Raw genomic sequence first — 16984 nt, forward strand, 5'->3', positions numbered from 1 at the left:
TATCAGCAAAGTAGTGTCAATATTGTATTCTAACTTCCTTTTAAAAGAGGTTTACAGCATGTTTTGCTGGGGTCTTAACATTTCCATGCAAAATTTTGCTCTTTTAAGGGCCCAATCCTGCACCATTGAAGGTACTGGGAGTTTTGCAGTTTGATTCAATGGCAGAAGGAGTGGGGCCTGAGTGTGTGTTCTTGTTTTTTTACCGCACTAAAATATATTAAAAAATATTTTTCCATATTTTGACTTCTAGTGAAGCTGCATGTTTCCTTGTTTTAAATGTCTTTTCCCACACATCTAGTTGTACATTGGTTTCTAGTAATAAATGTATGACTTATTCATATGTGCAATATCTGACTATTTGATGGATTTCTGTAGGTATATCTGTATTTTTTTCATTCTGATGTAATTTTTCATATGTAAATCTTTCAACTGGCCTTGAAAAAACTTGCATTCTCAGGAGTTTAGATAGCTACTTCATAATGCCAAATATATTTGAACATAGATTTACTTAACTGGCTTTGGATTTACCCAATGTGCTTGGAATCTTTTTCATCCTGTATTTTGTAACATCTGAAGTCATAAACAACTTTTTAAACAGTAAAACCAAGAAAACGGTATGAAGCTAGGAAAAGCACATTGCAGCATAAAAGCTGAAAATTTAAAAGAAGAAAACCCAAGGACATATTCTCCTTTTCCAGATTATTAAACAAAAAAAATACCCCTTCCTTTTTAGCATATAAACAAATTGTGTCCAGTTTCGCCCCCCCCAATTACTGATAAACTGATGTCCTAATCTTTGTAAAAGCGTAGTAAACTATAATTAGTAAACACAAAGCAAAAATAAAATCATGACACCGTCATGGTGGCAGCTGATGAATATTTTGTTACACTGAAGTGTATTTATTTATTTTATTGGCTTTTCTATGGCACTTATCCCTATAGGTGTCTGAGTTTATCTTCACAACACTCCTATGACGTTGGGAAGATTTATCTATGTTTTACAGCTAGTGTAGTTAGGCACAGAGTGATTGAATTACCCAAAATCACACAAGAAGGCTGTGTTTGAAGTTGCACTAGAACCCAAGTTTTCAGTGTTCTAGTCCAGTGCCTTAATGAAAAGACATCTTCCTCCATCCTTGTAGTTTCAAGTGATTAACAGTGAAAAGATTCTGAAACTTAATGATGTCTCTTTGTTTTTTTGTTTTGTAGGGTACCCTTGAAAGTAGAACAAGCGAATAATGCACGAGATGCCTTGGCTAAAACTGTATATAGTCATCTTTTTGATCATGTGGTAAACCGAGTAAACCAGTGTTTTCCATTTGAGACCTCCTCTTTCTTCATTGGTGTTCTAGATATAGCTGGTTTTGGTAAGTGCTCTTTTTTCTTTTTTTTTTTGCCAGTTTCATGTTTACTAAATAATTTTATCAGTTTTACCTATTCTACTGCTATCAGAGATGCAGTGATTCATGCATGATTTTATGGTAGAAAGTTCTTGGATTTTCTTGTTCTTTATCATTCGTGTATATGTACACACACTGTGAGTAGGTTCAATGGTACATTAATGAGAATGGACACTATTCAGATAATTCTGAGATACGAAGGTATAGGGGAGTTTCTCACGATATTAACAGAATCTCTAAATCATGAATGTGAAGCTGGAGTGTTTACACAGACACCACTTTTTCCTGTGTGTAGCTCTGTCCAGTCTGTGCAGTTTGAGTCCAAGAAAGTTCCCAGACTAGGCATGGCAGAATTTAATTTTTACAGTTTTGGTGTATAAGATAAATCAGTGGTCTCCAACCTTTTTGTGTCCAGTAGCACATTCATGTTTTCAGAAGGGTGTGACGGGCGCCAACAATTACTCACATACAGGGCCGGCTCCAGGCACCAGTGGAGCAAGCACATGCTACGGGGCGGCATTCCATCCATTCTGCAGTTGAAGTGTTTTTGGTTTTTTTTGTTGTTGGTTTTTGTTTTGGGTTTTTTTGGCACCAGTTCTGGGCAGTACGGAGAGAAGCCGGAAGGACAGAGAACACTGGCACCTGCAGCCCTGGAGTACTCTGTCCCCAGCAGGCGTGGGGCCCCAGCTTCTCTCCGGCTTAAGCCGCGGCCTCACGCCTACCGGGGACCAAGAACACTGGCGCCCGCAGCCTGCAGCCCCGGAGTTCTTGGTCCCTAGCAGGCACAGGGTCGCGGCTTCTCTCCCCTGCTGGGCACTAGGCGGGCGCACATAAATGCCCCGGTGGGCGCCATGGTGAATGGCTGCCCCTCCTCCCTTCCCAGCAGAGAGCTGAGAGCCTAGGGGGCAGCTGATCTCTCCATGGCGAGCTGCAAGCCTTGACTCTCAGCCCCCCACACTGCCCCTCTTCAGTGGGTGGAAGCACTCCTGGTGAGGATGCACACCACCAACAGAAGGAGGGTAATGTGGATATCAGCCACCACAGTGATGGCCAGGGGAGCCACAGGTGATATGGCTCTTGTAAGGGCTGTGCTGTGAAGTAGCTTCAGGGTGGCAGGTGGTAGCGTGGAGATAAGGGCCTTGTTCTGCTGCATTCTTGCTGTGTATAATAATAGTAATAACTTGTATTGGAGAGTGAGAGATCAGATATAACTGCAAGTTATTGGTTCCAGAAACATGAACTTTCACGTCCTTTTTGTTTCTGGTTTATACCCAACTTGTTACAGGTACTATGAGACTCTGTAAAACCACTTCATTCAATATGCTTGTCATGGAGCTGAACAAAAGATTTGGTGTTAAAACGTTAACTTTATTTAACCCCCTTCCCCCAACATTATATAACTAAATTTTCAGAATACTAATTTATCATAATTAAAAGCAGCTTAACGTTTTGTTTTTCAGAATATTTTGAACACAACAGTTTTGAACAGTTTTGTATTAACTACTGTAATGAAAAGCTGCAGCAATTCTTCAATGAAAGGATTCTGAAAGAGGTAATTTATATTCCACTTCGTCCGAGTAACCCACTGACTTGTCTGAAAAGAAAATTAAGATAAGGGTATATGAAATAGCAATGCTTTCCATACACTTTTTGTTCATTTTCCTTTTAATTACAACTAAAGAACTTTGTGTGTCTGTTATAGTGTAGAGTCAAGTGTATACTTAGTGTAGTCTGCTCTTGGTTGAAGAGTTTTTCATTTGTTGTATATATCAAATTATTTCCCAGTCTGAGTTGGTTGGTGCTTCGTTCATCTTTGGGAACATGCATTAAGCACAATGCACTAAGCAATTATTATTATTAATTGTAGTGTGTTAACATCTAGAGGCCAGAGTAGACATACAGTGGAGACAGTCCTGGATCTGAAGAGTTTACAGTTGGAGTATGAGATTATAGGCAACGGGTGGGGGTGGGGGTGGGAAATGCCAGGAAACAATGACATATTAGTCAGTTTGATAAACTGGTCACAGCACACAAAATGCCTAACTGTTGTTTAGTGTAGGCTTTGTGGCAGAGAAGATTTCTAAGGAGGGATCTGAAAGATGACTACAAGGTAAAATCTAAAATGCACCACTTTTGTGGCTTTCCTTGTCTTCCCCATGCAAAAGGGGAGAGAGAGAGTTCAGATGCCCTTATTAAACTGCATGTGCCCCAGGACTGCACAGGTTTTTTGTCACTACTCCAACTGCCCTGCTTAGCTTTCAGAATTCAGTAAGCTCTCAATTAAGAAATACTTTCTCCTCAAATAGTACTATCAAATGTGACCCCTTCTCAACAGGTAGTGCTCATGAAGTCAGTATGTTTGAAACTGATCTAGGACTTTAAAGTAGTGAATAAAAACTAAAATGGCGTGTGTTCAGGTTGCACTTCTGCTGCATATTAAGAAGACTTTGTTGAAAACCAGTATGATTGGATAAACTACTGGTTAAACTCTGAAAAGGACCATTGGTACTTTGGCTGGGGCAGCCTGAGAGGGGCAAGACTCAGAAACAGCTCCTTATCTTGTCTGTCTGCCTGTAATACTGAAGAGCTAGGTAGGAAAGGGATAAGAGCATAAGAGGTCAAAGCAGTTTATCATACTCCTAAGAACAAGAGTAATGGATTGGGCAGATTGAAGAGGCTCACCTGAACACTGGATTAAGTGAGCCAGGCCTTTTAGAAGCTCAGGGCAAGAAAGAATCTGGCTACTTTGGCACAGTTTTATCCCAGGAACTAATTAACTTTAATTTTAGGACTATGTTGACTTGTGACCCGAGAACATTTACTATGTAAGTCACTGAAAGAGGATATCAAACTCTACCATGCAATCAGAAAAGTGACTTTGTAATCATGGTTTAAGAACTTCTGAATGAACTTCCAGATGGAGCTGTTTTAAGTAAAACTGCATCGGTGACTAAATTGTTGGAAAATCAGGTTTTCATCAGACTTATGAGAGAGATGATTTTTCTTGTCTGAGTACCATTTTTCCTCAGCATGGCAGGAACATTAAGAAGATGCTTCAAATTCCAAGGCCAAAAACCTTTTTACAGTCTTCTTGTCACTATGGTGGCATTTAACATCCTAAGCTTTCGGAGTTCTTGGTTTTTCTGTTGGATAGATGTTGTCCTGATAGTCTGAGATTGTATGGAGGTAGCAGAGCTTGGAGGTAATATTCTTATCAGTCTCTTACTAGCTGTATTTAAATTTAAGTACTTCCTTTATAAGACTCACTAAATTATTGATAGCAGTAAGCACTTTAAAAAAAATGGAAGCTAACAGTAACTAAAACTATTTGAGTTCTATCTGGTGGTAGCCCTTTTTTTCTAGTGGATTGAAGTTAGAAGGGACATACAAACTTTAGTTTTGAAGGCGAGATAAGACTGTGTCATCCCTGTGAGATAGTACTTTCAGAGAACAATTACAAATAACAATTTTTTATTACTTTGTAATGCATACTAGAAAACTAGGTAAAAGGTCAGATTATACTGAGTAGCATTTTTCTGAGCAAATAGTTATTGTACTGCAATTATCTTAAAGATATACCAAAGCCAAGCAGATTCTTTTATCTTTTTAAATATTAAATTATTGTTTATAGTTCTTTTCTTCAAATTTTGGATACTATTTGAGCTCCTTCACTTGTCACATGGGCTGGGTTAAAGCCTATCGTGGCCAAAGGAAAGATGATATATTTCACAATATGCCTAGCAGTCTATTGCAGACACAAATTTGCTAAGACAGGCCAATAATAAGGAAATAAAAAAGGCTGTTCTCTGCCTATTCATGTGAGTGCTAGGAAGAATATTTAATTAAAATTACAATACATCGAAAAACAGTAATTGATGCATACTCAGAGTTTGCAAGCTTTGTACAGATGAAAGTGGCATTTGAGTATATAATCAAATAATTTTAATAGTTTGAATGCTTTAGATTGGGTTTCATTTAGTGACTTATAATGTGAGGGGGCTTTAGAGTTTGTTACTATATTTAAAAGAAATATAACATTGTGGAGAGAGTATCAGAAGGGTAGCCGTGTTAGTCTGAATCTGTAAAAGCAGCAAAGAATCCTGTGGCACCTTATAGACTAACAGACGTTTTGGAGCATGAGCTTTCATGGGTGAATACCCACTTCCTCAGATGCATGTAGTGGAAATATCCAGGGGCAGGTATATATATGCTAGCAAGCAAGCTAGAGATAACGAGGTCAGTTCAATCAGGGAGGTTGAGGCCCTGTTCTAGCAGTTGAGTTGTGAAAACCAAGAGAGGAGAAACTGGTTCTGTAGTTGGCAAGCCATTCACAGTCTTTGTTCAATCCTGAGCTGATGGTGTCAAATTTGCAGATGAACTGAAGCTCAGCAGTTTCTCTTTGAAGTCTGGTCCTGAAGTTTTTTTGCTGCAGGATGGCCACCTTAAGGTCTGCTATAGTGTGGCCAGGGAGGTTGAAGTGCTCTCCTACAGGTTTTTGTATATTGCCATTCCTAATGTCTGCTTTGTGTCCATTTATCCTTTTCCGTAGAGACTGTCCAGTTTGGCCGATGTACATAGCAGAGGGGCATTGCTGGCATATGATGGCGTATATTACATTGGTGGATGTGCAGGTGAATGAACCAGTGATGGTGTGGCTGATCTGGTTAGGTCCTGTGATGGTGTCGCTGGTGTAGATATGTGGGCAGAGTTGGCATCGAGGTTTGTTGCATGGATTGGTTCCTGAGCTAGAGTTATTATGGTGCGGTGTGCAGTTACTGGTGAGAATATGTTTCAGGTTGGCAGGTTGTCTGTGGGCAAGGACTGGCCTGCCACCCAAGGCCTGTGAAAGTGTGGGATCATTGTCCAGGATGGGTTGTAGATCCTTGATGATGCGTTGGAGGGGTTTTAGCTGGGGGCTGTATGTGATGGCCAGTGGAGTCCTGTTGGTTTCTTTCTTGGGTTTGTCTTGCAGTAGGAGGCTTCCGGGTACACGTCTGGCTCTGTTGATCTGTTTCCTTATTTCCTCGTGCGGGTATTGTAGTTTTGAGAATGCTTGGTGGAGATTTTGTAGGTGTTGGTCTCTGTCTGAGGGGTTAGAGCAGATGCGGTTGTACCTCAGTGCTTGGCTGTAGACAATGGATCGTGTGATGTGCCCGGGATGGAAGCTGGAGGCATGAAGGTAGGCATAGCGGTCAGTAGGTTTTCGATATAGAGTGGTGTTAATGTGACCATCACTTATTTGCACCATGGTGTCAAGAAAGTGGATCTCCTGTGTAGATTGGTCCAGGCTGAGGTTGACGGTGGGGTGGAAGCTGTTGAAATCGTGGTGGAATTTTTCCAGAGTCTCCTTCCCATGGGTCCAGATGATGAAGATGTCATCAATGTAGCATAGGTAGAGAAGGGGCGTGAGTGGACGAGAGCTGAGGTGAGTCGGCCGACCTGGAACAACGCCTACTAAATCTCCACCAAGCATTCTCAAAACTACAATACCCGCACGAGGAAATAAGGAAACAGATCAACAGAGCCAGACGTGTACCCGGAAGCCTCCTACTGCAAGACAAACCCAAGAAAGAAACCAACAGGACTCCACTGGCCATCACATACAGCCCCCAGCTAAAACCCCTCCAACGCATCATCAAGGATCTACAACCCATCCTGGACAATGATCCCACACTTTCACAGGCCTTGGGTGGCAGGCCAGTCCTTGCCCACAGACAACCTGCCAACCTGAAACATATTCTCACCAGTAACTGCACACCGCACCATAATAACTCTAGCTCAGGAACCAATCCATGCAACAAACCTCGATGCCAACTCTGCCCACATATCTACACCAGCGACACCATCACAGGACCTAACCAGATCAGCCACACCATCACTGGTTCATTCACCTGCACATCCACCAATGTAATATACGCCATCATATGCCAGCAATGCCCCTCTGCTATGTACATCGGCCAAACTGGACAGTCTCTACGGAAAAGGATAAATGGACACAAAGCAGACATTAGGAATGGCAATATACAAAAACCTGTAGGAGAGCACTTCAACCTCCCTGGCCACACTATAGCAGACCTTAAGGTGGCCATCCTGCAGCAAAAAAACTTCAGGACCAGACTTCAAAGAGAAACTGCTGAGCTTCAGTTCATCTGCAAATTTGACACCATCAGCTCAGGATTGAACAAAGACTGTGAATGGCTTGCCAACTACAGAACCAGTTTCTCCTCTCTTGGTTTTCACAACTCAACTGCTAGAACAGGGCCTCAACCTCCCTGATTGAACTGACCTCGTTATCTCTAGCTTGCTTGCTAGCATATATATACCTGCCCCTGGATATTTCCACTACATGCATCTGAGGAAGTGGGTGTTCACTCACGAAAGCTCATGCTCCAAAACGTCTGTTAGTCTATAAGGTGCCACAGGATTCTTTGCTGCTATTGTGGAGAGAGGATGATTTCTCCAAAATGTATCTAAAGTTTAATTAAGTTTCTCTTACAAGCTGTATCTGAATGCCTCCCTCCAATTTTGTCAGAAGTAAATCGATCTGGCTGAATGTCCTTGTGGACTGGTGACATATAGGAATAGTGTTTTGCCAGAAGTTTGCGGAGTTATAGGACAAGATATTTGCAAGATCAGACGTTTGAAAACACGAGTTCATATCCCCTGAAAAGTACCTTAACTCTTTTTTTTTTCCTATTTCATATTTTTAGAACAGCTTGGCATGGAAACTCTAAACTTAATTTATTCTATTTATTCTTGATGCCTTCAACAAGATGAATTTTGTAGTTACCTGAAAGGTTTACTCGGGACCTGTGGGAATTCTTGAGTACCTCAAATTCTAGAGCCTATGTGTGGAGTTTTAGATATCTGGAGTCACTGCCTTTGAATGTTAATTTGCATACATATTGGCTGAAAATTTTGAATTAAAGATATAAACATCCATAGGTAAGCCAATAGTCATTCTATGGAGCTAATTGTATCTTGGCCCCAGCTACTTTCTTGATGGATAGTTTATTCTCAGAGTGTCTTGCATCTTTTAAGGGTTATGCTCCTTCTAATTCTATGAAAGAGATCCTAGTATTTCCTTCTGCACATCTGCATTTACAGAGCTAGTTCAGTGGGTATCGGAAGGCTCATTTCTTATATAAGGAGCAGACATTGGTTTTAGAGTCAGAGCAAATGTATTCATACCATCTCCTAAGCTTCAAAGTCATTCACAACTCTGTCTTTTCCTACTTGTTCACTCCCTTTTCTTATCACATGGCCCCCACCTTCTGTTCTGCTAAAGATATGGGCTGGGTGGTATGTGGGCTTAATTCCCTTTGCTTAGAACACCTGTTTGTCAGGTGTTCAGTGGAGTTTCATATATAACACTTTTTCTTAGGGTCTGTAAATGTGATTACCATGATGGGGGTCGGCTTTGGGGAGCTTCTGGGCTCCAACCACCCTACATTTTCCTAGGGTGAAATGGAGTTTCCCCTTTACACCAGGCTTTTGCCCTTCTCTTTGCGGTTTGCACTCAGCTCTGTCCTGGCTGTTTCCTGTGAACAAATCCTGTACAGCTGCTTCCTGTACAGAACCTAAAGTTTTATCCCAATTGGCTTCTCTGATTTCAGAGCAAATGCTTAGTAAATGCCCTTTTGCACGGGGGTCAAATAACTTGTCATAATCAGCCCCTTCCCCCTTTGCTCATCAAATCACACATTTTACACACATGTTCTCTGTGATTCATCACCTTCTTGGAGGTTTCTAAATCTCACCCTGTACATGTCAGGGGTAATTTGAATCCTTTGCAACACAGCCTTTTAAAATTCATCATACTTCAAACTCTGTTCAGTTTCCACTTCATTACACACATTTAATGCTTCACCCAAGAGCTTTGTAATCACTGTGGGCACTTTCTGGGCTTCTGGAATTTTATGTAATTTGCACAGTCTTTCAAAAGTACAGAACTATTCTTTAATACAATCTGATCCTTTGTGCTCGGGGGATAATTTATCTCAGCTGGGTGTTCCTTGTGAAGAGGGAACACTTGGGACCTGTGGGATCTGTTTGTGGTTTTCCTCCCAGCTCAGGTTACACTGTTTTTCCTACCCTATTTTGGGGCTGCCCATTTTTCAGTTCCATGTTTCTCTAACGGGCAGCTGTCTCCTCTTCCAGGGTTGCTGGTATGCTTCTCCTTGCTGTTGTCTTTCTGCCTCCCACTGGCTCTCATTTCAGCTTCCCACTTCTGGTGTTCATACACAGTGTCACAGCTTCTCTTTCTTGATCTTTCTGTTCAGCCTTCAGTCTGGCTATTTCTAATTTCATAGATATTTTGTTGTTGCTCATTTTTATACGTTCTTTTGTTGCCTGAAATAAACCGAAAACAACAAACTGTAACTGTTTTTGACTGTCCCCAGCCTTCTCACATAAAATCTACTTTATCAGTGCTTGAAATGTGAACATCAGTCAGCTGGGCAGTGTATGAATCCTATCCTGTCCAGACCACACCACTGTGATGTTTTGATCAGGACTCCCAGAACTGTAAGCCACTGTCTTACCCTTCTGCCTCAGCAAGTGAAAGCATTTCTGCTGCTACTAAGCTGTGTGTCAGCTTCCTGCCAGTCCAGCCCATCTGCCCTGCCAGCAAACTCCTCGAGAACCTGCCAATTTAAACTATGTCTTGTAGGTAACAAGCAATTAACCCGAGTTCTTGAGTTCCCCATAGATGTCTTCTGTGTATTCTCTGGACACCCACAGAAATTATTAAATTCAATGCTTCCAAAGAGACAGAGCACACATCAGCCTGTTAGCTTAGCTGAAGACTCACATTTGACTTCAATATAACAGCACTGAGATGGTTTATAGTAAAACTAAGAATGTTTATTTACAAAACAGAGATTTAAATGATAAGCAAGGGAAAAAGAGACAGCTATTCTTGCAAACAAAACACGTTTTTTAGTGTCTAAAATGTAATTTTAGCAAGTTACAAACTGTTACATGTTAGTTTCCTCACCTACATCAAGTCACCAGCATCTCTGGTTCTCCTGGCCAAGGGATCCAACTTTCACAGGCTCAGAGAGTACTGCTCCCTGTGTTCCCTAAATGACGGTTAACTAAAATGTCTTTCTGCATGTTCTATTACCAAAAATCCATTGTCCCTGCCTCAAGAGCCAGGAAAGCTTCCTGGGATGCAGATTCCCTTGTTCTCCCTACCTGGGAGTGCTTACTAAATTGTCTCCTTTGCCACTCATTAGCTTGATGGCTTTGTTTAGCTTATCTGTAAATATACGTTCCTTGTACTATGTAACCAAGCCAGCCAGACATGCAAATCCACATTCCTTTGTCAGGCTTGGTGTATGTACTACCTTCCAAACACACTTGAAGAACACATCTCCAGCACACACACACATAACTCTTTTTACTCAGCCTTTACACAATGCTTTTTGGGAACAGTGTGTCACTAGTATGTTCCATATATCATCTTAGGGCTGGTCTACACTATGGGGGAAAATCGATCTCAGATATGCAACTTCAGCTATGTGAATAACGTAGCTGAAGTCGAAGTATCTAAGATCGAATTACCGTCCTCACGGCACGGGATCGATGTCCGTGGCTCCCCATGTCGACTCCGCAACTCCGTTCGGGTTGGTGGAGTTCCGGAATCGATATAAGTGCATTCGGGGATCAATATATCGCATCTAGATGAGACGCGATATATCGATCCCCAAGCAATCGATTGCTACCCGCCGATACGGCGGGTAGTGAAGATGTAGCCTTATGAGAGCTGTGTGTTGTGGGCACTGAGTGTGTCAAACCTGATATGAGTTACATTATGATGAGCCCTCTGCCATTTGGCATTGAGGGGCACCCAGGGCCACAACTTATTGGTTACCTTCTCATGTAATATCTTCTACCTTGATATCAGTTTTTCATGGGAAAGGAATAGATCCACAATCCTGTTTGGCCCCTCTGGTTGCTGTGTAATATAAATGGTGGGAAGAGCACATTTGGGAAATGTTTAATGCTCCCAATTTAATTTTCAAATAGAAAAAATAAACTAAGCAGTTTATTGTCCAAGGTATCCTGCAGTTATGTCTGGGTAGCATTAAAAAATCAATTTGAGTTTGAAAAAAAAATATTTTTTTAAAAGGGGAGTGGGAGCTGGTAGGGAGGAAGTTGGAGAGGAGGAAGAAAATTGATTGAGTCTTAATGTATTTTATATAATTTTAGAACTTAGAAATTGGAGGGGGGGGAAACCCACCCAAAAGCTTACAAGGTTCATTTAAAAATGTTTTAAACGTTACCTTTTTAAAAAACAAAACAAAAGCTCTTCATTTTATAATCTCCATGAGACATCTACTACCACACTTTGGGTGGCGGAAGGCACAAAGGAGCTATATATCTGAGATGTAGCTTAATGGACAAGTAAAAGACATCTTATCTTAATGTTTTCTGAAATATATTTCTGAAACTTTAAGAATTTAAAAATGTTTTGTGTGGTGCTAGTTGCACTTGGTTCTTAGAACAATTTCATATGTCAGAATCACAGCACAGGAGAAACTTTTATGATCACCAGAAAGCTCAAATTGGCACTTAAAGCATACTGTAAAATAAAATACCCTATGTGGAAGGTGTAAAGGAGAAAAGATCGTAATTTTCTCATCATGTTTATTGTGACATTCTAAACTGGGATTCAGGGCTTTTTAGAATCTCTTTGTATTCGTTTCAGGAAGTCATTATTTTTAATCAAGAATATATTGTTTAGACTTTTTTTAAATTCTTGCGTATATGTTTGAAAGTAATCAAGTAACCCTGCTAAGAAACTAGAAATAAGTTAAATTTGAAGATCAGTTTTTCCTGTTAATAATTTTTCATATTAATAATTTTTCACAAAGTGCTGAACTCCAAATGATTCTAACACTGGAAAGTAATATTCTCAAGACAAATATTGACATCTTACTGAAGTACTTTATCCTAATTTATCTAAAACATGTATTGTTAGTTTTAAGGAAATGGAATTGGAACTATATTAAGCTATAGCCAAGCACTTTAAAATCTCCTGTTTGTTTGTTCATTGTCATTATAGAAGTTAAAATTGTCTCTTTTGGTGCATGGGAAAAACTATGGTAAACGGTATTTTCCCCTGAATATTTTTATTTTTTCTATTTTAGGAACAAGAACTTTACCAGAAAGAAGATCTGGGAGTCAATGAAGTGCACTATGTAGATAATCAGGATTGTATAGGTATGTACTTGAAAAACATGTATACTGTTTCATTAAAGTGTTATGGTCCTGGAGCTTAGTGGCTTTCAATAGAATAAAAAAAATATGTTGAGTAGTGTAGTAATTTTGTCGTTATCAGTCACTGTCCTAGAATTGTGGATCCTGCTCTGGGGTTTTAGTTCCTGATGCTGCAACTGTGTCTGTGTGGATTCAGAGGTCTCTTCACTGATGGAGTTGCAAGATTGAGGCATATTTATTTTATTTTCTTGTGGCAATTGTTGCAGATGGCCCTGTACGTCTCTAAGTACTGCCTGCTTCTGCCCACTGAGTTGTTCCTGCTGAGGGTCAAAGGTGGAGATTTCATCAGAGTCTCTGCAAGTTTGTTTCTGCAGAGAGTAGACCAATACTTGTGGCAGAAATTAATTCAGGGAAGATTCTTCTGCCCTATTTATATAATAGTAACACACAGAACCCCAGTCAGTAATGGAGTCTCATTGTGATAAGTGCATATAAATAAATGCTCAGACATAGTACTTGCCCTGAATATCTTGTAATTTTGAGTGTGGTGAACATGTGGAATTTTCCGGGTAAATTAATCAAAGCAGATAATGTGAGGTATACAGAGCAATATTTTTTTTGCATTAGGAAATTTAAAAGATCTGTGAACCACAGCAGAGATGTTTATATATTTGGAAATAAAGGGGTCCTTCCTTTACGTTTTTTGTCAGTTTTTTCCCCCCCTTACACTTGTTGCTTGAACAGGATGAATTAAAAACCAAATAAAAATGTAGGTATTGGTATTGTTTTCAGTATGCGAGAGGACTAAAATGGTCTGTCTGCTCCCAACTTTGGTTACCCACACTGGGGTTATCCAATATGATGAAGAGAGAAACTGACTTTGACATGCAATTCAGTGCAGCATTGACTGTGATAGCTTCAGGATTCCCATCGGGAGGCAGTGATGATGGCAGGATACCCCCATCTGGCATCAGTTGCAAAGTCACCACTGGTGGTTCCTTCTGAGCATCTATAGATGTGTTCAGACAGCTTTCCTCCTAGGCAGACATGGACATGCATCACTGGTTCTGCATTGGCCACTGGTAGCTATGTCAGGCAAAGATGACTGATGGCTGCTGACAGAACAGTAGGAGATGATCTAGGGAAGAAACCTAAAGGGTAGCAGCAAGAAAAGTGCTGTCCTGTTGTATGAACACAAACCTGCCCCATCCGGTAGTCTGATATGGGTACACATTTCCATGAATGTTGTCATGGCTCAAGGAGGTTTGAATTCCTACAAAAAAAATCATTTTTAATTATTTCAGATGCATATTTATTTTTTTCAAATGTGCCTCAGAAGCAGGAAAGGGCTTTCTGTTGTCTTAGTTCAATGGATGAGAAAAGACAATACCACTGGTTTATGTATAAATACATTTTCATTTGAGGCTTTGCTTTTTGTGTTGCCATATGAGACTGAGGTGTGAGAGTATTGCTTTATACTGCACCTTCCAAAACGTTTCAATTCCAGTGACATCTGATAATTTATAATCAGTAGACTCCTTAAATATAGTGTTGATTTAATATGTCTATATTTTTTTGGTGGGGAGGAAATCTCACTCTTCTCTGCCTCAGTGCAGCTGCTACTCCTGCCTAACACTGGATCTTGGGAATAAAGGATTCTTCTGCCTAAATCTCTGAATTTAATATAGTTTCTTATAATAAAATTAAGGGAGGGCAGTAATTGCAGTGACCATCTGTAAGCAGTATTTGAATAGGGGACAGAACAAAGGTAGATTATGTCGGCTTAGACAGTTACTTTTCAGATCATCATCTTTTCCTTTTTCCAAAGCCAATATTGGGTAGGGCCAAGGTTGTGAGCAGATTTCACGCAAACCTATTTTGAGCCGCCATTTGAGCCTGTTGTTAAGGTGGTGCCTGGATGGTTTTATATACCATACTATACAGCTGTCTTGTAGCTGACCATTGCCACTCTCTCTCTCCATGCACTCTTCCACAGAGAACAGTTGCAGGCAGTTGCTATGGGGTCATTTTAGTGACATGGTCAAACCATTGTAGTTAGCATCTTTTGATGATTGTAGTCACTTACTGCACTTTCACTTTTTTGGGGATGCTGCCATTTCTTAGTTTATCTAGTGTTACACCTAAAGCCAGCGGTGCAGGAACAATTTGTATAATGAGGGGGGCTAAGAGTTGTTGAACCAAACTGTAAATGATGGAAACCACTTAAAGCTAGGGGGTGCTGCTGCAGCCCCAGCACCTTAGTTTCCAGCACCTATGCCTAGAGCACAGGAAACTCATTTCAAATGTTTGTGGCTTTTGCTCCAGGCTCTTCATCAGTACCCATGTTTCACAACCATAAAGTAATGTGGGTACAATGAATGTTTTATATAAATCTAGTTTTAGCTGTCACAGACATTGATTTAACTATCTGAACATTTTTATTCAGGCATGTGAACATTCGTTGTCAATAGCTGTCTGCCTTTCTATGTTGTCTTCACGTCATTTGTTAAATGTTATGGTGGAACCCAAGTAGCATGAACCATCTACTTGTTTGGTTACTACACCACTGATGACTAGTTTAGCCTGTTGATTTTGATGTTGCCGTTAGTTTGGTCTTTTGTTCATTTGTTTTTAATCCCCATTCTCTGGATGTTGTGTACAAGTTAGTTGCTGCTTCTTGTTTGCATTTCTCCACAGGGATTATCATTACAATATTATCCGCAAAGTCAAGTTGATTGATAATTTGTCCCTAGTATTCTGCAGCCTCCACCGATGTTACTGAGAGAGTATTGGACTGAGTACGCATCCTTGTTTGACTCCCCTTTTCACTTCAAACCACTCTCTCGGCTCACCACTGACTCTTACCGCGTGCCAAACTAGGCTGTACAGACACTGCAATATTGGAATCCATTTCCTGCTAAAACTACACCACTCGAGTACTTTTCACAGAGGCTGCCTGTTAATGGAGTTGAATACTTTCTGAAAGTCAGTGAATGTGCAAAATAGATTCATTGATCTCTCTCCTCCGCCCCCCCAAAGATTTGACGCAAAACAAATCACTGATCTGTGGTGGACCATCCAGGTCTAAAGCCAGCTAGTTAATCCGAAAGGATTTTCTCTGCTTTTTTTTTCATTTGGCCGAAAATCATTCTACAGAATACCTTGCTAGGAATGCTTATAAGACTTATTTCTCTGTAGCTGTCATCATCTGTCACCTCACCTTTCTAAAAGAGCAATACAATAATTTAGTATTGCCAGTTTTCAGGGACTTCGCCCTTTGTCCCTGAATAGTTTTTCAAGGAGCTTAACCTTGCTTCTTCCACCAGGCTTTAACACTTGAGGCAGTATACCATCTGTACCAGGTGTCTTGTTGATTTTTCAGGGGCATGACTGCAGTTTCAGTTTCTGCTTCCAATATGTGTCTTCCTTCATTGTTGCTTTCACAGTTGATAGCCTCAAAGACTATTCGTGTTCAATAGCTGATGAAAATATTCTTTCCATCTTTTAAGCTTTTGATCTTTATCTACTATATAGTTCCCCTGAGCATGATGTAGCTGACTTGTTATAGGTGTTAACTTCTTTGATAGTAATTTGACTTTCTGAAAAACCCCTTTAGCATTACTTTATGTAAGTATTGTTCAAGCTCTTTGCCTTCTCTCTCAAGCCAGTCTTTCATAGCTTTTTCTTTTTTTTAAACCATTCTTTTAAATTCCTTGTGGAGCTGTCTGTCTTTCTTTTTTTCCACTCCAGGCAATTTTTAGCTTTCAGATGTTATACTTTCTATTTCTTCTAGATAGGTTTTCAGTCTCTGGTGTCACCTAGTCTTTCCTTTTTTTGATACGGCCTCGCCCCTAAAAGCTTTTGCTCATGGCAGGAATTTATGTATTTTGCCTGTTCCCAGAATTGTTCTGCTGTTGTGTTCTCTAGGCCTAAGGGAGGGGCAAAGTGGGCCACTGATGGTGTTTTGAAAGGTCACTGTAGTGTCTGTATTTTTCAAAGCTTTGATGCCATAGACCCCCTTGTTGTCTTTTGCAAATTAACACTTCAAAAGCCTAAATACAAACTCAGACCAATCACTGCCCCATGGTGTGAGTTTGTAATTAGCCTTCTGTAGAACTTGCAGTCTAGTACACTTGTTTTCCAGTGTTTTTTACTAAGATGACGTTGATCATGTTTTTTGTAGTATCATTAGAAATCTTTGTTTCTTTATTGATTCATCTGTGCTGATATGCTGTGTGTTATGTAAACAGATTGCTTCAGTTCTGCACTACCAACAATCTGTCCCCTTATTCATTTCTATGCCTTCTTTTCCCAGGTCTCCCAGTCCATGTTATCATTCCCCATCTTGGCAGTAAAGT

General features: G+C 40.3%; 1 protein-coding gene across 1 annotated transcript in view; it reads left to right on the forward strand.

Annotated features, from left to right (window-relative positions):
- Positions 1–16984, forward strand: part of MYO6 (myosin VI) — a 187506-nt gene that overhangs the window by 87295 nt on the left and 83227 nt on the right. The window contains 3 exon segments of the mRNA XM_030555784.1: positions 1210–1367; positions 2861–2952; positions 12557–12629. Coding sequence (XP_030411644.1) covers positions 1210–1367; positions 2861–2952; positions 12557–12629 — 323 coding nt within the window.

Source organism: Gopherus evgoodei, chromosome 3 (assembly GCF_007399415.2).
Source record: "Gopherus evgoodei ecotype Sinaloan lineage chromosome 3, rGopEvg1_v1.p, whole genome shotgun sequence".
Lineage (NCBI taxonomy): Eukaryota > Metazoa > Chordata > Testudines > Testudinidae > Gopherus > Gopherus evgoodei.